The following is a 25,853-nucleotide window of genomic DNA, read 5'->3' as shown; positions in this document are numbered from 1 at the left end:
ATGCACAGGAGAAACAAATCAAATGTCGGATTGCTTCTGCTGCTTTCTCAGATCTATCAAGTTGGATTTACCAGAATTCCACCTGTCACACTTGTGACTTTGGCAGTAAACATTTTTCTCTTTTTACAACCCCTGAAAAGGCTCGAGCTAACATGCATTAGTGTTGAAAAATGTCTTTATATGAAAGATTGGCATCGTTTGTATCTATCACCGTTTCATCATGCAGATGACTGGCATTTATATTTTAATATGGTCTCTCTGCTTTGGAAGGGAATAAAGTTGGAAAAAAGGCTTGGAAGTACATTGTTTGGATATATAATTGCATTATTTTCTGTGCTGGTTGGAGTCATATATATGGTTTTGGAAATTGTGTTTGCAGAACTTCTAGATGATCCTATGTACAAGCTAAGTTGTGCTGTAGGTTTTTCAGGTAAGAGACCCCTGTTTTGTTATAACATTTCTATTTCCTTTTACTGGGCCACTAACTTTTGTTAAAAGAGGAGTAACTGTGTAGTTTGGGGTGTGGGTATATAAAATATTTTGTGGCAGTGCATTTGGTGTCTGACTGCTGCATTTGTCTTCAGAAGTCTTTAATGAGGGAGGCTTTGAAAAATGGAATGTTGTGCAAATACATCTTAGAAAATTCCAATTTATAAAGCTATTGTGTATCTTGCAGCTGGATACCTATAACAAGTATTTCATGAAAGAAATACCAGGTTGCATTTTGAAAGCATTCAGCTCACCTCCTATTTTTTCAAACAGTATAGTGAGACTAGGGATCACAGAAATGTCCTGCCATGGAACAACGTCTTTCCAGACTGAAAGATAGTCTTGTGTCTACAAAGATTGTCACATAAAGGGTCACTATAAACTAAAGAGTTCAGTCTCACTCCCACCAAATATCTATATTGCAAATTATGTAAGTAAAGGAATGTTGTAAAATCAATTAATTCATATAGAATGGTGATTACAGAAGAACAACACTCTGGCAGTCCCTTTCTCATAGGACAGTCCTATTTCTTCTGTTAAGAAGTAGTCTGAAGCTACCATTTATTAGTTGCACTAGAAATCTCAGCTGATTTGAAATTGTTCCAACGTATGCTCTCTTAGCATTTATACATGTGAGACTACTATTGTAACTGGTTTGTTGAAATTTTCTTACATCAAATGCCATCTACTGTTTTATTTACTGTATTGAACTGTAGTTCAGTATATAGGTATTGAAAGATAGGTAACATCTGACGGCCTTCCTTAAATCAGGAGATGCTGAATGCACACAATTCTTCACTGGCAACAAAAAGGGTATCTGAAGAAGTGAGCTGTGGCTCACGAAAGCTCATACATACCCTCCCAGAAATTTCGTTAGTCTTTAAGGTGCTACTGGACTCTTGCTCTTTTCTACTGCAACAAAAAAGGCGTTCACTTAATTAATGCCTCTCCCCATTCACTGACTGTGAGTGATGGAAATAACCCCTAAATAATGGAGGATACTATCACCAGTAGACCAAGTACAACAAAAGAAAAGGAAAGTCCAGTATGGTGCAGTCCAATATTTATTTGAACATGCAGGTACATTTTTAGCACTAGATTTTTTGTGGATGGTGGAGGGGGGTAATTTTTATTGAATAACAAGCCCTTGCCTCTAGATGTGTAAATGCTGGTAACATTCAGAGACACTGTCCTTCAGTGTTACTCCTCTGAAGATGCCCGCCACAGCTGCTGGCGAAACGTCAGGAAAGAAAATACCAAGACCACGGTCACACAACCCGGATAACCTACAAGAACCAATGCTGGGAACATTGCTTCTTCCCACAGTTAAATAAATGGGAAAACCTCAGTTTAGTGGGTACTGAATATCCTTTTTTCAAAACGAACCACCAGATTTTGAAAATTCTCTACCCTTAAAAATCTCCAAATCTCTGGTTTGTGGTAAGAATTAATTGAGACACATTGGGCTTACTTATTCTGCTTAGAGGAAGAACAAAGATGGATGATAAAGCAGAGTAGCATACTGATTAAAACTTCTGCTTGTGGCTCGTCATTGTTCTTGATTTTATCTACAAATTTGTCTCTTGGTGTGATTTTTACTCCTTTATTTTGATTTAGGAGTGCTATTTGCTTTGAAAGTTCTTAACAACTTTTATCACCCTGGAGGGACCAGCAACATCATGGGAATGCACGTGTCAAACAAATATGCATGTTGGTTGGAACTTCTAGCCATTCATTTATTTAACCCAGGGTAAGTGTGCTTCCCGACGGAAATTGGTTTCAGGTAGCCAGTTCAAGGTTGACTCAGCCTTCCATCCTTCCGAGGTTGGTAAAATGAGTACCCAGCTTGCTGGGGGTAAAGGGAAGATGACTGGGGAAGGCACTGGCAAACCACCTCGTAAACAAAGTCTGCCTAGTAAACGTCGGGATGTGACATCACCCCATGGGTCAGGAATGACCCGGTGCTTGCACAGGGGACCTTTACCTTTAAGTGTGCTGAATCATGTGCAGCTGATGTTAAATCATTGTGCTTCTGTGTCTGGATGTGATTATTTATAGAGAGAAAGTGTGTGAACCATCATTTCCCAATGCATTTTTTAATGTTAAAAAAAACCCACAGGTTCTCCTTGTTATGGTCCGTGGTGTGGGACAGGGAAGGAGGATTTTAAATTGGTATAAGTACCATGTGTGTTGATGATTAAAAAAAGAAGATTAAATAAGATTCATGTTTAAAAAATACCAGACCATTATTTGACCATCATCTTTGACCAGTCAGATGGCAAACTCTTATTGTATATAGCCTCTGAAATATCCCCTCCTACATTTTAGAGACCTACACTGATCATTCTATTCTGAAGGGGGGAGGGGAAGAGAAACTGCTGAGGAGGTGGCGTGACCCTTACACCAGCGTAAGGGCCACTTGTGCCATATGTGACTCACCCAGGATCACCCAACAAGCTTCCACGGCAGAGTGGGGAGTCAAACCTCGGTTTCTCTGTTTCTAGTTTTGACGCTCGAACCACTGCACCATTATAAGGATGCTTGCTAGGATTTTAATATGATCTGGTTGGTTTATTGAATGGAATTACCTTAACTTGTTTCAGAATTGTTGTAACCTGCTCCAAGCCTTTACCATGTGGTAGGATAGAAATTGTAGAAAAGAAGAATGCCTGTCATTGTTGGGTTATAGCCTGATAGGATAAGAAGCAGAAATCTATGATGGCTGATCACATAGCAACTGCTGATAAGTCTCACATATTTAGGATATCAAGTGGTAATTGTAGTTGCCACTTGAATAAATTAAGGAATGCAGCTAGTATTTTTCTATAGCATAGCAATGCTTTTGAGAAAGAGTTGTTCTGAAAATAGTTTAATGTTACATGGATGTTGAAGGACTGGAATGTTTTAATTTTAGAGATATGATCCGCCAAATGGCTATTTTCTTGGTGGCTTGAACGTTCCTCCCCTTCGAAGCTCCCAACTGTAAATGAAGAAAAGGTCGTACTCATCTAGAATGGTGCTTTATAGACAGCCAAGTTCTTAATATCGACTTGTAGCTCTACTTGGCAAATTCTTATTCAGTGCTTGAGATTTATTACAAAATAGCTAGCAGTAGCACAGCTTTTTATAAAGATACAACAGGAGTTTAATATACATTACAGCGTTAAATCAACAGTTATTTCTTGCGTGATTCTAATTTTTACTGAAATACTGTCTCCTCCCTATTTTTACACAGCCAACTTTCTAAATTTTTAATTTATCAATACAGAATAGACATTTCTCTACTTGTGAAATCCAGTTTGTGCAACAAATTATACTGGTTTATTTCATTGTTCTTTAATTTGTATAATCCAGTTCTGTTGCATTGTTCCTTATATGTAGTATACTTTTTTTGCATTATATTTTATAGCTCTAATCTGCCTCAAGTCTCTACAAGAAAGGCAAACAAGAAAAGAAATGAATGAAGGGAATGTAGTAGTGATAGGAAATATGGCACTTGGAGATTGTAAACATATATATTTGCAACAGGCCCTTCCTAAAAGCTCTGTAGAAGGTAGGGCTCCATGACTTGCCTGAGACCTGAATTGCTGGTGGAAGACCCACTGGTCTGGATGTTTTTAAACAGAAGCAAATGATCGGTCGGCCTTTCTGATTTTTCTGTATCAGTAGTGGGAGAATTGATTTATTTTTCAGATATGACTGTGCAAGTTAATAAGCCAGAGGAGACCTGTTGGATTATAAATAATCCATATACATGGTGCTTTTAAAAGTCATTGTTATTTCCCAAATGGTTTTTGGGCTTTGGAGTACTTGTTGTTCCTTTGGTTATAGTAAACTCTTCACAGTCTAATGCATCCAGTGAAAAAGAGGCTGCAAAACTGTGACTAATTGGTGTGCATTGGAATAATGAGGGTACAGAATGTATCTAATCAAATGCAGTACATCTCACAAAAGATTTATTTCCTTTTAGGAGCTCTTTTGCAGGACATCTGGCAGGTATTCTTGTTGGGCTGATGTATATCAAAGGTCCTCTGAAGACAGTCCTGGAAGCATGTGCAGGTATAGAATGATTATCCTGGTAGTAAGGAAGAATTCACAATACAGTTTAATTTTGAATTTAATGCTATTTCTTAATTTGTACTCCAACTTTCCAGTGTTTATATGATGTGCCACCCAATAAGTGTCTTCTCATTTTCTTCTACCGTTGTTTCCCCATGAAACCCTTATAAACTCTTTAAAGATAGGGAAACAGGAATCCTTCAAAACTGCATACATACTTCAGTTCTTGAACTCTTTCTTTGTAAAGGCATTGCCTGTAGAACAGAGCGTTGTCTGTGTTCCTGTGTCCATCACAAAATAAATGACTGCTTTGTCTTTAGAAAACAGAGGTAAGTAGAATTCTGGGTTTTTATTACACGGTTTCACTTAATGTGATCTTTGTGCATTTGGAATCTGTGAACTATACAGAAGAAAACCAAACACCCCCTGCACAACCAGCATGTGAATCAGCTGTGCTATTGTGACCAAGTTTGAATTATAAGCTTTGTTGCAGTTTATGGATAAAACAAAAGTGAACTGTGTTATAAGCACAGCCCTTCATGAGCGCTATTGTTTTTCATATTTCAGTCCAAAAGCTGTATCAACATACATTTGGAAGCCTGGCTTCCCATATACCAACGTGGCAGGTGTTGATCAAAGGAATGGGCATCTTATCATCGGTTTTGGTGGCTTACCCTTGCTCTTGCCCTTCTCATATAGCCACTGCTGCTTCTTTTGGCTTCTTTTTGTGTGTGGAAGGATTCCTGTGCTGGTCCTCTTTTCACTGCACAAAGGGAGTGATTACAGGAACAGCTCCTTCTGGACCAAGGAGCCTGGTGAAAGAGAGAGCCACGCTACTGCCAATAATTCTGAAGCCAAAACGGACATTGAGCATGCAAATTCATGAGGCAGTGGTCACTCCCAGCTCCTTTCTGGCTATCTTGTTTTCAGCTACACTTTTGTAGAGGCTACAAGACAGAGGGAATGCCCATTACCAAAAGCTCACTCCCCACCCAGTTCCAGAGGAGTTTCCTTGGTGCAAGAGGATATTGTCCATCATCCAAGAAGAGGTTCCATCTGAGGGATTGTGCCTCACCTCCTCAGACTGATACCCTCCACCCTCAAGATCTTCAGTCTCCATAACAGCAGAGAAGCTATCTGCACAGGAGTGGGACTGTTCTAGTAGGTTCCTAAAGGTCTCATCCGTATAACTCCCTCACCCTCACCTTCTATGGGATGTATATCTGCTGCTAAAAAGAAATGGTAGTCTGTGGTTACTCTTTTGTGTTGATTGCTGAAACATACACATTGCAATTCCAATGTTAACTTCCCTTGGTGTCAAATAATTACTTTGAAGAAGAAGAAGAGTTGGTTTTTATATGCTGGCTTTCTCTTCCTATTAAGGAGAATCAAACCAGTTTACAATCCCCTTCCTCTCCCCACAACAGACACCTTGTAAGGTAGGTGGGGCTGAGAGACTTCAAAGAGAACTGACTAGCTCAAGGTCACCCAGCTTGCCTTTATGTGTAGGAGTGGAGAAACCAACCCAGTTCACCAGATTAGAGTCCGCTCCTCGTGTGGAGTAGTGGGGAATCAAACCCGGTTCACCAGACAGAGCCCACCGCTCTTAATCAGTACACCATGCTGGCTCTTTGGTTGATGTAAAATATTTTCCCTCATACTGAAGAAAATCTGAGACATTTTTGTTTTATCTGTTGGAATATTGTGCTTTATTACTCTGCTATAACTGATAAAGAACAGTGGAGAGGAAAGGAGAAAATAGATGTGTAAAAGAATAAATGGAGGCAGTGAGAAGTTCCTGAAATAAGGATTCTGTCAAACTTTGCAGGTTTGAATTTGAATATCCCCATTTCAGCTTTGCTTCTTTCTTCTGCAAAAAGAGTCCTGTGAATCTTTATTTGTATGCAAATTTTGTTTTTCTCATGCAGAAATTCTTGTATAAAATGTACACGTATCTATTCATTAGCGAAACAACCTTTGCTATATACAGAAAAGCAGGGAGAAATTCTTGCAGAAATTCTGCTGCCCACCCCCATTTCTATGGCTTTTGACTCCCACCCCCCATTACTGCTTTGGTTGTTAAAGAAGAGCAAAGGGGTTTGGGATTCTTTCTTTTGCACTGGCAGATTTCTGTCCTTTTGGGAATATGAATCCCCCCACCCCTGTAGGTTGAATGAGCTTGGCTGCATGATGAGGTCAAGAAGAGTCCTGCCTCAGCCCCGAAGAACTGCATCCCTGGCTTGAAAATGTCTGGAAGAAATACAATGTATTTGAAAGGCTGGGTTGTCATCAACATGGGGGCGATAGGCAACCTTCCATTGTTCCTAGACCCCTTGGCTTCCTGATGACCCCACTGCCCAAGCATCAGTTTGTACTTCATTTTAATTTGTATTTGATTTTAAGTGGCCAGGTGTGTTGAAAGCCAGTTTGAGGAATGAAAACATATAGTAAACAATACAGTAATATTTAAAGGATGCTAATGAATATTAATTACATTATCTTTTTCAGGTGGTCTTAGCTCTACCTTTTCAGGACGAAGACACAGCTACAATTCAGGTACATAACTTTTATTATTCTGTTGTAAAACCTTCTTCTAATTTTGTGTTCTTAATAGGAAAGAGGAATTTTAAATAAATTCCAGTCTGCCTGCTCTGGAACTTTTCTAATCCTAGATGTATTATGCGTGTTGTAGATGTGCATTCCTGTTCATGCCTGTCTTTATAGCTGTTACCCCATTTCCCAAGCAGTTCACCTTAAGATGAACAGATGTAGACCTTGATCAAGGAGATTGCACGAGCCTGGTAAAAAGTGGGAATTTTGTTAAGAACAAGAAAAGAGTCCTGCTGGATCAGACCAGTGGTCCGTCTTTCCAGCATCCCCAGCTGCTGTCTGCTGGTCATCTGTTTGGTCCCTTGCTACAGCTGCCTTTATGATTGGCCCTGTTGGAAATTCAGGCTTTTCTGGTGTCATCCTTACTTTTGTAGGAGTTTCGCTGGACCCTTTTCTGTGTGTGTATGTGTGTGTTCACACTGAGATCCCTTTGGGAAAGGCCCCTCCCCCACTCGCTTTATTCTGAGGTTACCCTGTCCTTAGTCCCAACAACTGCCCTGGCCTCCAGGCCCTTTAGCTCCCCTCCTGCTGCTTCCTGTCTGCCTATCCCTGTATGTCCTCTGAGGATAGGGTCTGGTCTGCCCACTCTCAGGTTCTTCCTCCTTCCACAGTGACCCCATCTCCTTGCTGGAGCTGCTTATTTTGGCAGTGGCTGCCACAACATCACTTCCAGTTGGCCAGAAAGTAGCACTTTTGGATCCACTTGGCTGTTGGCTGTGCTTTCTCATACCTCCTCATGTTTGGTTTTGCATTAAGTGCAAATAGGGTATTTAAAAAGAAAAAGGGTATTTGCATGAGTATTTCTCCGTTACAAATTTTAGCCTGCACTTGTACAAAAATTAATGCTTTCATCTAAAAACGAGACAGTAAAAGGTGAAAATCGTGTTCTGTAACATGCAGGCCTTGGCACTGTAACCCATAGATTATTATAACGTATGACAAATTCAGTTTATGATTTAATATTTATATGTAATTATTATTTGCGTAAAACACTCATTTCCTTCTAATGTGATTTTAAAGATTGCGGGTTGAATATATTATTCAGTACCAGAATCATAGATTAATGTTTATTTTCTTTTATCTGTATAGGAGGTTTTAGTTACTCTGGTTATCCGTCCAACGCACCAAGGGACTATAATATGTACACTGATGGACTGAGTGAAGAGGAACAGTTTGAAAGGGCAATGAGAAACAGTCTGAATGGTGGAGGTAAGAATTTTCCCATTTTGGCCATATTGAGAATACATGAATAATTTTTCATGTTTCCTTAGGGAAGGTTTCAAGCCTTAAAAACAATATGAATCAGAGCCTCCCAAGTTTGCATTTTATTTCCCCTCAGTTCTTTCTATGTTATGTAGCTTTAAAATTTCTTCTTGGTTGAGACTAGGATGTTCCTGGCCTGGTACTTTCCACGATTTGAGTTCATATGAACTTCCTATTATAAGGAACAAAAATTTCTAAAAAAACCCCTCAAGATATGCATGAAATTTCTTACCACCACAGTGGGAAGTCACACACCCTTAGCAGCATCTGGGGGTGGGGGTGTCTGTGTCTTTTAGTCCCAGCTTTTTTATTTCTGTGCAGCATTTCCTGTGCTCATTGGCAGCCACAGGAATGGTCTCATCAAGCACTTCAGGACAGTACGAAATAGGTGCCATCTGAAGAGGGCTTGAATCCTATATCAATTCAAATTGTTCCTTTGTGTCCATGTTAATAAAGAATTTGCATGGCACAATTATTAGAGGAAAGTTGTTTCCTGTTTTTAAGTCCAACTGGTATATTTTAATGAAAACCCTGTTTGCTTTGTGCAAAAGAATTTTAAAACCTTGGACAGTTTTGAAATCTTTATCCTAAAACACAGTGGAACCACATACATGAAAACGTCTTGAGATCTTCAAGTAAAGTGAACAGTTAGGGTCTGGAAATAAGAACTGGATTTTTGGGGGGAGTGAGTAAATGATTTTTTTAAATATACATTTATAGAAAGTAAAAGAATAAATGGTTATGCACTAAAATTATCATTGAGTTCCATTTTGGGCATATTAGTTTCAGGATAGAAGGAAGCATTTAGGAAGGATGTTATTTTTATTTAGGTGTCTCTGGTGACTTTGGTCTAATTTGGAGGCCCCAGAGGTCATTACCATGACACTGCTGTGGTCTTGATCTGGTTCTTCTATGGTTATTCTTGTCACCTTTCTTCTGAAAGGATTGTGTGGCAGACACAAGCAGGTATTGCTCTGCCTTGATGGAGGTTAAAAATGTTAGAAGACAGTGGGGGGCAGAATCTGCAAAACACCTCTTGTGGGTAGTAACACCTCAGATGAAGCCTCAGATGGCAGTAATAAAGTATATTGCATAACATATAGTAATTTGGTCTTACCGTATATACTCGCGTATAAGCAGAGTTTTTCAGCCCAAAAAAAGGGCTGAAAAAGCCGAACTCGGCTTATACGCGGCCGCCATTTTAGAGCGCAGCATTGCCGGTAAAGGGAATTTCTTATTGACCCTTGGCCTATATGCGGGTCAATAAGAAATTCCCTTTTCTGGCCTCAAATTTGGGGGGTCGGCTTATACTCGGGTCGGCTTATACCCGAGTATGTACGGTATTCTGTAGTACTGGGTATATATACTGCAATTATGTTGAAAACAACTAACACATTTATTCTTTTAAATTTCATAAATATACCAAACAGTACATTTTCACTAAGCTACAAAGGATGCATTTTATGTTCACAAGGCAGTACAATAAGTTTGGGTTTGATAAGAAATTAAATACTGCAGATGTTTCAATTTTTCTCTGAAATTCTAGGGAGTTTTTTCTGCAGGAAAATTATGCCCCCCCCCCGCTTCAAAATGTGTATAAAATGTGCATTTCTATCTGTGGAGCAAATCTCTTGAAGCAAGGAATGAAATCTCATCTCTTCATGCCATGATCGGCTGCATGATATTTCACTATAATGTTCTTATTAGAATGTGGCTAACTTTAGACTTTCTGAAATGATAACTTACAAAATACCTTCAAATGGCATGTCTGGATCTAAAATGTATAACCTTGGTAATAAGCTCAGACAATTACTTTTGACAGCTTCTTAACATCTAGAATCAGTATAGGAATTAGGTTTCTCTCTAACTCCTTTCCCCTATTGAATGTATTTTACATGAAGCTGTTTAAAATGACTATTTTTATTTAGTCATTTCCTGTTTCTAATGGCTAGATGCACTTGCATTCTCATTTGTAAATTCACTTTCAGCCAGTTCCAAGGGCAAGTAAATCATCTGTATTATCATTAAAAGGATTGTGGGTATGAGTGAGTTGATTTTTATGTATTTATTCAAAAGATTGTTATGCTGCCTTTCCACCCACTTCAGGGTCCCCAAGGCGGCAACATGCAAATACATAAATGGGAAGGAGGGCCAGTTTTGAAACATCAAGCAAAACAAAAACATATTCAGCTGCTAATGGAAGACACTGATAGATAGACAAACTGATCTCCATAGTATTTCACAAATTTGGTGCTGTGGCTGAGAAAAACCATTCTTGGGTTGCCACCCATCCAACCTCAGATGGCAGAAGCACTCAATGCAGGGCCTCCAAAGGTGACTGTAGTAGTTGGGTAGGTTGAGATGGGAGTAGGCGATCCTCACAGTATGCTGGCCTCAAGCCGTACAGGCTTTAAGGTCAATACCAGCCCCTTGAATTGTGTCTGGAAGCGAATTGGCAGCCACTGTAGGTGAACCAAGACTAGAGTGATATGGTCCCTACAACTCACTCCAGTCAACATTCTGGTCACATCATTCTGTACCAACTTTAGTTTCTGGATACTTTTCAAGGGCAGCCCCATGTATAGCAAGTTACAGATGTTACCAGGGCATGCACCTCAGCGGCAAGATCTTATTTTCATAGGAAAAGCTGCAGCTGGCTCACCAGCCAAAGCTGGAGAAAGGGAGATCCTGGCCACTGCAGCCACCTGCTTATCCAGCAGGAGCCTGGGGTCCAGCAGCATCCCAAGCTACGGACCTGCTCTTTTGGGGGAGTGCAACCCCATCCAGAACAGGAGATACCTCGATTCCTGGGGGAATCATTCTATCAGTAGCACCTCTATTTTGCACAAATTAAAGTTCATCTTGTTAGCCCTCACTCGTCCCTAAACTGCCTCCAGGCACGGGTTCATGGTTTCCCAGCCTCCGTAGGATCCACTGGAAGCACAAGATAGAGTGTCATCTGCATACTGATGGCAAACCAGCCCAATCTTCAGGTGACCTCTCCCAGTGGCTTCATTTTATTAGATACATTCTCGGGCATGAGAAAAACTCATACTATAAGGCCCTAATTTTTTTTTTTTTTTTGAAAACTAAATTATTATCGACTTTGTTTGAAATGTTCAAAATAGTTAAGTATTGCAGTCATTTCCTTTTGGATGTTTAAAGAGTTCTGGGGAGTGTAGCTCTGCAATCCTAAGCAGAGTTACAACTTTCTAAGCCCATTGACTTCAGTGGATCTAGAAAGATGTAACTTGGCTTAGGATAGCACTGTTACACTTCAGGATCAGTATGAAAACCGAGAATTGCATCACACACATAAACATAAAAGTGTACTTGTAGGAAGGACTCCTGTGACTCTGGTCTTCAGATTGGTGTTCCAGTATGGGGAGGCTAGCTTGTGCTTATGCTGTGTACAGTCCAACAGGAACTAGGAAGTGGTCAGACAAAAAGTGCTATGCAGTAGTTATATAACAAAATGATTACATTAAAAATCCCCCAAACAAATAAAAAGTTAGTTACATAACAAAAGCAAGTTAAAAATAAATGAAGCAGAGTGAGAAATTTACTAAGTTGGTTAAGCAATTAGAATTCCAAAGGCTGAGTCTATTACCAGAAATGCTTTTTAAAAATTCAAGTATTGTGGCAAGTTCGACCACGAAAATAGTCTTTGCTTGTTTTTTGTTTCTTAGTTTTGTTTTCTTGGTGCTAGCTGCTGTTTTAAAAGAACTTCAAACACTTTTTACGATAGCAGAATCACCGTTTAATTATTTACAGTGTATGGAGTACTAACTCCTCATTTATTTTTTAAAAAGTTGCTAATTGGCAAAAATAAAGCCCTAAATGTTCTCTTTAGAATACATCATGCACAATAAGTGTAACTAAATTATTTATGTTTATTATCCATTTTTTAGTAAGTTCGTTCTTTGTCATCCACAAACATAGTATATTCTTCTGAGACATTTTATGTTTTCCAGCCAATAACACAGCCCAAGGTAGGGGTGAATTGCTGATCTTGAAACATTTATGTACAAAAGACAACAATTTTGGTAGTTTGCAAAAAAATTCACCTCTATGCCTCTGTCTTTATCCCATCCTGTCGTGCATTAGGTTCTTGTTGTTGATTGTGTAATAAAAATATCTGAGGGCGCACAACAGCACTGCTCAGAGGGGTTGCCATGGCTGAGGAGAAGGGCCTGCCATGGCACCCCTTAGGCACTCCTTTCTACCCCCCCAATCTCCAGGGAGCATAGTCAGTACAAACAAGTATCTAGAAATAGCGGGACATCATAGAAATGTGAGTGCACAGGTTGTGTGACATTGTGAGACACTGTAAATTTCATTCCTTGAATAGGTGTATCCTCATGGCTTCCTCTAACACTGCTTTGAAATAAATAATTGTGAAATACAAAAACTAATGTGTTACAAACACATAATGTGCAGCCCGGATACAGAATCTAAGGATGAGCTAGGCCTGAAGCTGTGAATTTGGAGCTCTACTCTGTTGATGGGGGGAATCACAGGAACTGTGTGGGGTGTAGTGCAGGAATATATAGCCGTAGGGTGAATTCTACAGAAATTGTAGACAGACTCTCCTCCCCCCAAACTGGATCCAAACCAACATGTACTCTTTTTTTTAATTCTCACAAAGCTTGTTAGACTTTCCCAACCTGTTCACTCACAAAAACTGGGTAAACCATAGTGCACATTAAAAACACAAATAAAAAACCTCAGAAGATTCACACAATTAAAAACTTAAAACGGTTAAATTATGAAATAATATTACATGTTAAAATATCATATATATCATTGATTAAAATTAAAACCACACTCCACAAAATCCACTTTGTCAAAATGGCTTCCTTACTTTGTCAAGAAGTTTTAGTGGCAATGAAATAACATTTTCTATTCTTTAGTCCTTTTGTCAGTCCCTGAAAGAAGAAGGTACATAAAAGGTGCAAGCAAAGTCGTATTTGCTCATGTTTTGACTGCTGGACTTGTTTTTCTAAGATAGCCCAACCACAGCCATAGGAAGCTGACTGGTAACTTGTTATTAAAGTATGTTTAAAAGTAAAATAAGCTAACCAGCTAACTATGTCTGTGGCTCAGGTATCTTAGGAAAACAATGACATATAGCAAAATGAGATTTGACTATTTTGACCAGATAATATGAAATGTCTAAAAGAACTGAGTAATGTCTGACTAATTTGGAAAGCCCTTATACAATACAGGGTGTGTACTAGTTATCTCGTTTTGATTTAATTTTATTAAAAAATAATAATGCTGTTCCAGAATAACCCGGCTCTAGCAGAGTAGTTTGTAAGTAACATCATGCCAGCGTGGTGTAGTGGTTAAGAGCGGTAGTTTGGAGCAGTGGACTCTTATCTGGAGAACCGGGATTGATTCCCCACTCCTCCACAAGAGCGGTGGAGGCTAATCTGGTGAACTGGATTTGTTTCCCCATTCCTACACCTGCAGCCAGCTGGGTGACCTTAGGCTAGTCACACTCTCTCACTCCACCTGCCTCACAGGGTGTCTGTTGTGGGGAGGGAAAGGAAGGTGATTGTAAGTGTGTGATTCTTCCTTAAGTGGTAGACAAAGTCGGCATGTAAAAACCAGCTCTTTGTCTTCTGTTGGATCAACCCAGTAATGTAGTCACAGAAGGGTTATTTGTGGCATAGCAAGCTACTGCTTTGGAATGGGGGCTATGTTACAGGCAGTACCACTGGTGCTTTATCTGAAGTTTGGAGAGGGTAGATCTTTGGTACCATCAAAAGAAGGGAAATGTAACTCTCCTGGGCATTGTAGTGCTTTTTAATTTTTTTTCTTATAAAGCTGCATTTTATGCTGTGATTTACTTCCTTATGCTTGCAAATCTGGAGAGGAAGAAATGTCAGCCTTCTCTGCTGGTTTATTCCCAGACTTTGTGTATGTCACCAGGGAATTTTATCCACCATTATGTTGGCAAGTTTCTTAGTTCTGCAAGCACTTTCTGTAAGTTTACAGAGACTGTTCTCTGTTCATACACTTCCCCAGTCATTAGTGACCTGGTCAGCCCAGATTTCTGGCCTTGAGTTTATTGTACAGTTGTAAGACTTGTAATCTGGAATGTAATATTTTGTGCATGCTTACCTTGCACTTTGAACCAAGCCCAGCATGATCCTAGCACTAAAGAATCAAGGAACATATGTGGAAAAATTCTGCTAGCTAGAGAATAGTTGGAGAACTATTTAAAAAAAAAAACTGGTAAATATAACACAATTTTATGTATTTGGATAAAAGCTTCTAAGAGTAGTAGTGTGGCATTGCCATTGCTCATGATATGTTTCTGGCCCACCATGGTGAAACCAGGCTTTTCTTGTGCTTTGAGCTGGAAAAGTTGAAATTAGATACCAAAATGTAGCCACTAATGCTGCAATAGCTTCATACTTTTTTTGATTTGATTGTGGGTGAAAACGCATGGTCGCTTTAGCCTCCTTTATTCCCTGTTTCAGCCAGGATCGAACACATGTGTTTCGCCGAACGTGCATTCGATCCTGGCTGAATCCTGTCTCAAACAGGGAATAAAGGAGGCTAAAGTGACCACGTGTTTTCACCCTGTATCTACCTAATGCCTAGATCACTTCTGGAAGTTGTTGTTTTTGTTGCATTGATCTTTTTATATACATGAATCTCCACATGCGCTGTCATGTATCCTTTTCAAAAGAAGAGGGAGTGGACACCAAATGGCTTCCACATTCACGGTTCCATGGCAGTCTTCTTCATACCACAGGCTGTTCATGAACTGTGGCTCACCATGCCATCCCAAACCTTTTTATTTATGTAAAACATTTATATGATGCCTCTTCAGAAAGCTTTCTTTCTGGAAATTGTAGCTGTGTAAAAAAAACAAAAAAACCCGCACACTCCTGATCTTTATTTTTGTGCGGAGATGTCCCCAGGAGGAGTGAGAGTCATAAGAAAAAGAGAACATAAGAAGAATCCTGGTGGATCAGAACAGTGGTACATCTAGTCCAGCATCCTGTCTCACCCAGTGGCCAACCGGTTAGTCTGGATGGCCAACATCAGGGCCAAAGCCTTCCTCTGATGTTGCCTCCTGGTGCTGGTATACAGACGTTTACTGCCCCTGAACATGGAGGTTCGTTTTCATGGCCTCTGTGCAGGCACACATGGGACTGCGCAGGCGCAGGCCAGCCACGGAGATTAGAAAGCTTCTAGAAGAGTCTGCTCCCTAGGAGTGCTCCCCTTCCCCCATCTGTGACCAAGCCTTAACGGCTTTTCCTGCCCAGGGATCACATGACCGGGGGTGGGGAGCACTCTTCCCTCAGTTCTCATTCTGCTGCCGCGGAGAGAACAGTGATTTTCAGCGATTTCCTAGCGGTTGTTCTGAGGTAAATTTTTTCCCCGGTTTTTTCCTCCAACTGCTTTTTGGAAGAGTTATCATTCATGGACATGGCACTGTTTAAGAAATGCCGCACGTGCAGTACGAAAATGGCCTTGTCCGACGAGCACCACGAGTGCCTCCTTTGCTTAGGTGAGAGTCATATTGTAGCTTCATGTAGAGCCTGCGCCTTATTCACTCAAAAGTGCCGCCAGTACAGATCCCAGAAACTTAAGGCGGCCTTGTGTGAGAAGTCCCTCTGTCCTGATCTGGGGGAGAGGTCTAAATCTCTGGACTCCCCTACCACTTCCACTGCAAAGAGGGGGACGAAGGAGGTCTCTGAGGACTCCAGGGCTCTGTCCGAGCCACCAGCTAAGAAACATAAGGAAAAGAAGAAGCATCTTTCTTCCCCGAAATCTAAGCTTTCGGGTTCCAAAGGAGACAGCGTCGACGTCGGCAGCTCCATCATCGACTCTGACCCCGGCGTCAACGGAGGTATGGAAGACTTCTCACTCTTCAGTACACCCTGTACTGGCATCAACAGCTTCGTTACTGAGACATCGTGCGCCGTCCAGGAGGGGCTCCAGATCCCCTAGGAGAAGGTCTAGGTCACCTCGACTCCAGGCACCTTCTAGGAGAGAGTCCGTATCTCCGGGTGAGCGGGGCCATAGCCCTCACAAACGCCTGCAGAGTGCAGTAGCACCTGCCTCAAGGTGTCCTCGCACCACTTCGCCCATGGGGTTGGAGGTCCAACTTTCGTCTTTGGAGGAAGATGTCATGGAGTTGCCGGAGGTCGTTATTTCGGACCCGGAGGATCAGCCGGCCAGGGAGGTCCGCTGCATGGAGCATCTCCCCTACTACTAAGATTGGGCCCCCTGGGGTTTTGCCCTCTGCCTTGGTACCCTCCGTTTGCCTATGGAGGCCATCGACGTCAGGTCGACATCGACTGCTTCCAGCCTGGGGAGACGATCAGGCAGCCTGGCGCCAAGACACAGGCTTCAGCGGCGCCGATCGACGTCGACCCCCGATGGCGCCGAAGGGAGTGCATGCTGTCCACTTCATATGCGGACCGGAAGGAAGCGATTCCTTTGACGTTGACAGCGGCCGGTTCCGGAGATGTCCCAGCCTCAATGTCGACGACCAGGCAAGTCATTGACGACGATGACCACGACGATGACGTGGTGGATCGGGGTTCGGAAGAGTGTTCGGAGGACACTTCCCTTCCCTCTCCAAATGACTCCTGGGTCTTGAATATTATACAATTTGAATACTTCCTAGAATTTTCTTCTGCCCCAGTGTGTACCGCCCAACCTCAGGGGGCAGAAATGGTCCCACAAGAATTAGCTGAGGAGGTATGCAGTCTATTGATGAAGGGTGTGATTCAGGTTGTCCCGCCCACTGAATCTCACGCTAGGTTTTACTCCAGGTACTTCTTGATCAACAAGAAGGGAGGAGGAAAGAGGTCCATTATGGACCTGAGAGCTCTGAACAAGTTCATCTATGTTAGGAAGTTCAGGATGTTGTCTCTACAAGAGATTTTACCCCTTCTTTCAGGAGAGATGTGGTTTGCTGTGCTAGACCTGAAAGATGCATATTTTCACATAGCGATCCATAGGGACTGTAGGAGGTTCTTTAGGTTCAGGTGTGCAGGGGTCACCTATGAGTATAGGGTTTTGCCCTTTGGATTGTCTACTGCCTCAAGCGTTTTCACCAAGGTCATGGCTGAAGTTGTGGGTTACCTTGCACTGCAGTTCTGTTGTATATTCCCATACCTGGATGACTGGCTCACTGTGGGCCGGTCTCACCAAGAGTTAACTCAATCAGTGATCAAGGTTAAGATTACCCTAGCAGACCTGGGATTAGTTATCAACTTTGAGAAGTCACACCTCACCCCCTCTAGGGTGGCAGACTTTATAGGAGCAGTGTTACAAGCGAATAGACATGCTGCCTTTCTGCTCTTGCCCAGGGTTAGGGCCATCCAGGAACTGGTGAAGTTCTTCATTCTACAGAGGTTTCAGAAAGCAGTTATAATCCAGAAACTGTTAGGACTCATGGCTTCGACCACAGCCGTAGTTCCCTACGCAAGGCTGCGCATGAGACCCTTACAAAATTGGTTTTTAAGGGCCTTCAGAATGAATGTAGACCCGCAGGGGAAGAAGTTATCCATCCCCAGGGTAATTGTTAGATCCCTTGGATGGTGGGCACAGGAGGTTAATCTGCTCAAAGGGCTTCAATTCGGGGTCATCTCTCAGGATGTCCAGATCTTTACTGATGCCTCCCTAGGAGGTTGGGGAGCACATTGTGGGACCCTTATAGCTAAGGGACGATGGACCCCTCGAGAGTCTACCTTGCACATTTACATATTAGAGATTAAGGCGATCAGATACGGCCTTCTTTCTTTTTCAGAGTTCCTAGCAGGCAAGGCTGTCCTCATCGCCACAGACAATACCATGGCAAAGTTCTACGTGAACAAACAGGGGGGCACCAATTCACTAGCTCTGTACCGAGAGGCTACCCTCATATGGGAATGGGCAATAGAACATCAGGTGTCCCACTCAGCCATTCATGTAGCAGGGTGTTTCAATATCACGGCAGATGCCCTAAGCAGGGACATATCTGAGGACCACGAGTGGTCTATCCCTCTCCTATCTGTGGAAGATGGAGCCCATCTTCCACAGATGGGGCTGGCCAGACATAGATCTCTTCGCCTCAAAAGAGAACACAAGATGTCTGCTTTTTTGCTCAAGGGCAGCAACAGAGATCACGTCCCTAGGGGACGCTTTCCAAGTTCCGTGGTCAGGAAGACTGTTGTACGCATTCCCACCAATCCCTCTTATCCACAGGGTATTGGGGAAGGCCCTTCAGGTCAGGGCAAACATGATTCTGGTGACTCCCTTTTGGCCAAAGAGGCCATGGTTTTCGACCCTCTGGAGCATAACCCATCAGAGATACATCAGGTTTCCCAACTGTTGACCAGGGGCCAAGTACTATACCACAACCCCGCCTCGCTGCACCTGACAGCCTGGAGGATCACTTGGTAACGATGTGGTCGGATAGGGTAACTCATATCCTCCTTTCCTCACATAAACCCTCTACTAAGAGACCATACGCTCTTAAGTGGGCACGGTTCTTGACCTGGACCAGGGCAAAGGGGATTGAGCCTCAAAGTTGCAAATTACCTTTTGTGTTTGACTACCTCTTGTCCTTAAAGGACAAAAGTCTACCTCTTGTCCTTAAAGGACGAAGGTCTAACTCCTCGATTAAATGACACCTGGCGGCTATCTCGGCCTTCCACGATGGTGTGAATTCCGCCTCTTTATTTTCCAATAAATTATATAAAAAGTTATTAAAGGGACTAGAGAATTTATTTCCTCAGGTACAGGCTACGATCCAACAGCGGAGTCTTTTCTTAGTCCTGTCCCACCTTACATCAAAGCCCTTTGAGCCTATGACTTCATGTGAGCTACCACTATTGTCCTATAAGACGGTGTTCCTGGTAGCTGTCACGTCGGCTGGGAGAGTTAGTGATCTGAGGGCCCTGAGATCGGATCCTCCACTCACCAAGTTTTTCCCCAATAGGGTTGTTCTTCAGCCAAGTTTGTCATACCTCCCTAAGGTGGTGTCTAGATTTCACCTCTCGCAGGACATTACCTTACCTGTATTTTTTCCAAACCCCAGAGTCTCCACCTGAGAGACAACTCCATTCCCTAGATGTACGCAGGGCACTACTGTTTTATTTACAAAGAACAAAACCATTTAGACGGGATAACAACCTGTTTATTTTTTTTAGTGGTCCAAATAAGGGGAAGGTGGTATCCACACAGACCCTGTCTAGATGGGTAGTGTCTGCCATCAGGTTAGCGTACCAATCAGCAGGGGTAGAATGCTCTCTCCACCTGCATGCACATTCCACAAGGGCTCAGGCAGCATCTGCAGCATTCTCCTCGTCAGGCAACATCTTGTTGCAGCTTTGCAGATCTCCATGATCCACACCGATGACCATCCAACATTATGCCTTTGATGTGGATTCAAGAGCTGACGCAGCTGTGGGGAAAGCAGTGTTGAATACGTTATTCCGTTGACCATCGCACACCCGCCTCCACAGTAAGTGAGCTTGCTATTCTCCCATGTGGGACTGCACAGAGGCCACGAAAATGAAAAACTGTTGCTTACCTGTAACTGTTGTTCGTTGAGTGGTCTTCTGTGCAGGCACACATCCCTCCCTCCTTCCCAGCTGTGGGCTGTCACCGTAAAAGAGTGTACTCCCCGCGGCGGCGATTGGAGAACTGAGGGAAGAGTGCTCCCCACCCCCCAGTCATGTGACCCTTGGGCGGGAAAAGCCGTTAAGGCTTGGTCACAGACGGGGGGGGGGGAGCGCTCCTAGGGAGCCGACTCTTCCAGAAGCTTTCTAATCTTCTCTGTGGCTGGCCTGCGCCTGTGCATTCCCATGTGTGCCTGCACAGAAGATCACTCAACGAACAACAGTTACAGGTAAGCAATACTGTTTTTCCTTCTAGTCAACATGGCTGGTAGCCTGATAGACCTATCCTCCATGAATCTGCATGAGCCCTCCTTTATTATCACGGAGAAGAGGTGTCAGAGTTCAGAAGCCTGTTAAGGTTTTTTGTTCTATCTGTTGGGTTCTGAGAACAAAGATGACAAAGAACTATCTGTTAGCAAAGAGCTATCTGTTTACAAAACTACCCAGAAGATCGAGAAGAAAGCACAGACTGTGCAAACAGATTACAAAAACAGCCAAGCTCCTCCTGTGCCCCTTCTATGAAAACAGCTGCCTTTTGCTGACTCACAGGGCTGCACGATTGCTATAAAGGTGCTGGAACATGCAATAAAACATAATGCTCGTTCCCTGTTGCTGAGGAAAGAGGCTTGTGTAGGACTTGACATAAACATGTCTCTTAGCTTGCATCTAGTGGATAGTGTTCATTTACATGACTACTTAGTTTTTCATTCTTTGGAACTAAAATAGCAGCTGCTGCAGCCTATGAAGGAAATGTTCGATACAGCCATACAAACGTCAAAGACCTCGCATTGAGCTTGTATACCTCATTTTTATTTCAGCCTTTATTTTGTATGTGTTTGAAATGCTTGCCTTCTTTTTGTGAAAAAAAGCATTTTTAACAGTTCTATGTAACAACTGTGGGTTTATTGTAGGTTTGCCAATGAAGCATTGCAACTTCGTGCTGGAAAAGCAAAACAAACTGAACTATCAGCTAAAAAAGAGCACTGGGTAATACATTATGTATTCTTTACACAGTACCCAGCAGCGCTTTGTGAACTTTGGACACATATGAAATGATGTCCTGGCATTACAACATAATTAGCAAGACCAATCAGTGGTGTTTGGTGGTGGTGGGGGGGAACAGTCTACTACTGGAAGTGATTTGAAGCCAAACATGAGTCTGATGTTGGGTGCCAGCTGTTGTTGAAATGTTACTAAAAGTGCTCCTTGATCCACTTGATAAACCAGAACCCCCCCCAAGCCCATCTTCTACAGATTATGAAATGATACGAATTATGAAATCTTCATGCCCCAGCCTTGTGTTTTAAAAAAACAACACACACACACCAACTTTCGACCTATTTATTTGTTCACTGCAGTGGAAATCTCTAAACAAGTCGTTAGATTCCATTTGTAGATTTGCAGACAAATATTAATTAATCCTGCAGTTCTGCAAATATATTAACCTTTAAAGTTTACTTTTGTTTGAACTGAAACAGGCTTGGTTTGCCGTTTCCAGGGTAAACAGAGATTTTAAAGTCAGCATTAAAAGTTGCAGGCAACTAGGAGCAAAATATCCTAGCTAGCAGGCAGTCTACTTATCGATCATATGTTTTTTACCTTGTTCAGTCCTTTGCTGTCCAAACCCCTTATCTATATCTGTATCTATCTGTATTGTTTTTTGTGCTTGTTCCCTGCTTGAGGTCATAAACTAACCTCCTTGATGTTGTAAACGTTCTGCTAAAACTTGATATGTCATAATTATATTTGGGGCTCTATAAATGAGACATGAAAATAATTATTTTGGATTATGTGTTCAGTGGAAGAATTTATACAAAAAAGAAAAACAATGAAGCTTTCTGTTGCCTTATTGGGATTATTAACATTTTCCTGGCCATGTAATTGGGGTGGGGGAGATATTGACGTTCAGTTCTTCATTACGTAAGGTAAGATTTTCACTTAGGCCTGGGAGCAAGGATCACTGTGTTCTTGGTAGTGTCTCAGGGCCTGCTAGGAAGTAATATATTCTACTGGTTTGCTGAAGACCCAAGATGAAATGTCTTAACTGACAAACAGTGTTAAGAGAATTAGCATGTGTGGGAAAATCAAATTCCATTTGCTCTAAGTTGAAGCATGGTGACTGTTCTATGCTGCCATAGTATTGCCAGATAGAGCTGTTGAGTGGGTAAAAAAACAGCTCAGCAGGACCCAAAACAGCTCAACAGAAGCTGCCTCTGCTTGTAGGAATAGTTGTATTCATCATGCTGGGATAAATTTGTCTCCTGGTATCAAGGCATTTGATTCGATGATGGGGAGTTTGATTGCAGATCTTGAGCTGAGGTTACTGGAGGCTTAGAGAGCAATCTTAAGCAGAGATATGGCCTTCTAAGACCGTTGTCGTTAATGGGCTTAGAAGGGTGTAACTATTTAGCATTGCATTGTCATTCTTGTACAGCGTTATCTTGGAACCTTCATTGTAGCTGTTATTTTTTTTCACTGATTGTCGAGGAAATTGAATAGGCACTGGCATATCCGAACAGATGTGCATGCTAAGCAAGACCATTATAAGGAATCAGAAGTCTGCATGTGCTCCTTATATCCTTGTTATTATTTTATGTCGTTTACTTTATACATTTATCCCCAGTGGAAGACATCCCTTCTCTTCCATTTTATCTTCACAACCACCCTTTGAGATAGTTTAGGCTGAAGGTATGTGACTAGCCTAAGGTCACCCAGTGAGTTTCCATTGCAGAGTGAATCTGGGTCTCCCAGAACCCAGTCCAGCACTCTAACTGCTGCGCTACAATGGCATGTGATCAAGAAACACGATTAAAAAAAACTATGAACTTGCTCATGTATGCTTTGGGACATGGCAGAATATTGGAACAGAAATACCCATCCTGAACAGAGTTCAGCCTCCTTGAGTTTTATTTCAGCCCTTGACAGCCTCTCTCACTAGACCAGTGTGTAGTATTATGCATGGGTTTGGGGTTATACAGTGGTAAATTTATCAGTGCAGATTTATATAAAACTCTTGGTTACAAGCACCTCACTTCAATATTCCCACTTCTGCTGCAGTGATTGATCAGAAGGATTGTTTGGATTCTTTCCAGTTTAATGAAGCATTCCAGAACCCATTTCTGATCACTTACATTCTCCAATTCTTTGCCGTTTTTTGAGTTATTGTAGCTTTATTGTAAAATAGAGGTCACTATGAATGTTACAATGGAGCCTGGACATTTTATTCTGTTTGGAAATCTTAATTGTTTATACTGATTCTTGTTTGCAAATGCTATTCATCTTTGCTTTGTGGTCTACTTCAGTGGTGCGCAATAACTGTATGTGTTGAGCTTCTGAACTGCACAGTCCCTTATTTTCTATTCCTATTCATAATGTAGACGAATGCTAACTACTTTACAGGTTTAACTCATCTTTTGAGAATATTCCAACACCATGAAGCTCTTGATATTTTCAAGGACATCTGCTCTTGGACATAACTATGTTTTGAATTTTTAAAAGGACCAATATTTGAAAGCATATTTCATTTCAAAATACAAAGCCAGTAATAAGTACTTCTGCCCAGTGGAGTAAATCTGTTAACTAGCTGTTCTGCATCAGGGTTAGGATGTTGGTTATGCTGCTGATCTTTCCAGAAAAAAAAAACACCATTCCCGCGCTGAATAGACCGCATAATAGCAAGTTTAAATGGATTAGTACAAAAAAAATGCATATCTATATATCCCAAAGAGCTTTCACTGTATTCTGCTTTAGATGAAACCTGATGTGACACAGAATGTGCTAGATGCTGGCAAATAATCCCTGGGTTTCAAACCAGCCAGACAATGAACAACTCTGTAATATTCAGTGCTGCAGCTTCTGTAGAGCCCATCTGTTTCAAAATAACCCTAATTCTGCTTACTATGCAGAATGCTTTGTTGACTGGGGTTTGTCCTAGATTTCTCCAGTGTGTTGCCTGTGAGCCTCTGGTGCCATCTGCTGGAAGACTTCAAACACAACCTAAAGCCGTTCATAAAGCTCACAGGAGCCATTACTCATGCCAGGTGCTTAGCTGAGAGGTGATTGAAAGTTCTCAGACCAAAGCATTGCTAGCTTCTTCCTTCATATCGGACACAGAAATGTCCTGTTGTGAAGACTTCCAAATACAGCAGGCAGATTTGATTTTTCCCCCTTTTACATTTACACTGGAGATCAGTGTTAAAACAATTATTTTGTTATAAAGAAAGTCTCCTTACGTTCTTGTTCCCTCCCCTCTCTGCCATTGTCCGTCTAAGTGATAAGGAAATGAAAGGATTTTATCATTATAATTCCCTATTGCATGAGCTTTTGTGAGTCAGAGCTCACTTCTTCAGATGCTGTGGGAAGGAAATCATATTGGAGATTTTTATAAGAAAAAATCACAGAGCAGGGAGTTAGAGCACAAAGAGGTTTGGTGTGAGTCCTATTCTAAATCTTTTAGATGTGATTTCCTTCACAAGGGACTGGAACAGATTTGCTTGTTACATATAATGGATGGTGAAAGAGGGGGGTTCCAGCTTCTTATGGGGTATAAACAAAGCTTAAGGAAGTAAGATAAATATGACTGCTCAAGGAAGTAGCAGTCTGAAGCATAAGAAGAATTAACGAACTGTACAGGATTACAGTGTGATAAAACATGTTAATAAATTAAGATGAGCCAATTAAAGCCTCTAAAAATGGACATTATAGTCAGTAAGGAATTCCAACTCACTGATAGGCACTTTACTGTAAAAGAAATTATGAGTGATCTTACGTATATCTGTGTAACTTAATTTAAAGTAATTGAAGGGAGTGGCTATCACCCCATTGTGTGCTAATGAATTCAAAGATCCTCGCCCTTGCTTTAGGACCCATTCCGAATGAAGGCATCGTGCTTTGCCCACTGAGTCACACTTCTGTATATGGTTCCCTCCCCCCAGCTGATAGAAACATGGGAAGAAATAGGTGAGGTGTCCTCACCTTCCTTGTACGCTGTTCACACTTCTCGACTGCATTGCACTCAAGTAATTTTGCTGGAGTTTATCTAGTTCATAAACTTTTTTTTGTAGGAACCAAGGAAATTTATGCTGAGTGAAGCCAGGCTTATAAACTGAGCTTCCTACCTCTGCTCGCAACAGAGCAGATTTGATGCCCAGATGCTGGAAACGGAAAGAGAGCATTAACTGAATGGATGAAAATGCTGCTAGGGTCCTAGGTTCGACGCCTGTCACCTTCAGTTAAAAGGATTCTCATCGCGGGTGTTGGCTTTGTGCCTGAGATCCTGAAGAGGAACTGCTAGTCAGGGCAGGCAGTATTTAGGTAGATGGACAAATGGTGTAAAAGCAGCTTCATATGTTTGTATGAAACCTAGAGCACAGGTTCACCCCTTTGGATAGCAGCAAGGGGCTTAGAAGCTTGAAGCTGAGGTAGTTCATCAGTGGACAATCTAAGAAACTAAGGATGGGTAGTCAAAGCTACGGGAAGGTGTTAGATAACCCATTCTCAGCCCTTTGCCTTGACTCAAACTGGCTAAATTGACTGTCAGCTTTTAATGTATTAAAAATAGTCTTGGGGTCTGATATGATGTTAGAAGAATGTATGTTAACTTGATTTAAAAGTCCTTGGAAATGCATCTTGTAGGCATTTAGGGGATAACAGTGCTTTTTATTTCTCGTTTCAGGTGGCGGTTCAAGAAATTACAATAATGAAAGGAGACCCAATGACTTCTGGTTTCCCCCAGGAGAGCTATCAGCAGAAGAACTCCGAAGGCACAGGCTTACCAGATACGAAAGGCAGTAA

At 41.8% G+C, this 25,853-nt stretch overlaps 1 protein-coding gene across 1 annotated transcript; it reads left to right on the top strand.

Annotated features, from left to right (window-relative positions):
- Positions 1-25,853, top strand: RHBDD1 (rhomboid domain containing 1). Its single transcript, XM_056850020.1, has 7 exons — positions 1-430; positions 2,107-2,239; positions 4,460-4,550; positions 5,835-5,848; positions 7,067-7,104; positions 8,251-8,367; positions 25,735-25,853. The coding sequence occupies exons 1-7, from the start codon at positions 1-3 to the stop codon at positions 25,851-25,853; spliced, it is 942 nt and encodes a 313-aa protein (XP_056705998.1).

Source organism: Euleptes europaea, chromosome 5, assembly GCF_029931775.1.
Source record: "Euleptes europaea isolate rEulEur1 chromosome 5, rEulEur1.hap1, whole genome shotgun sequence".
NCBI classification, from domain to species: Eukaryota; Metazoa; Chordata; class Lepidosauria; order Squamata; family Sphaerodactylidae; genus Euleptes; species Euleptes europaea.
This window is presented reverse-complemented; position numbering and strand designations above follow the sequence as displayed.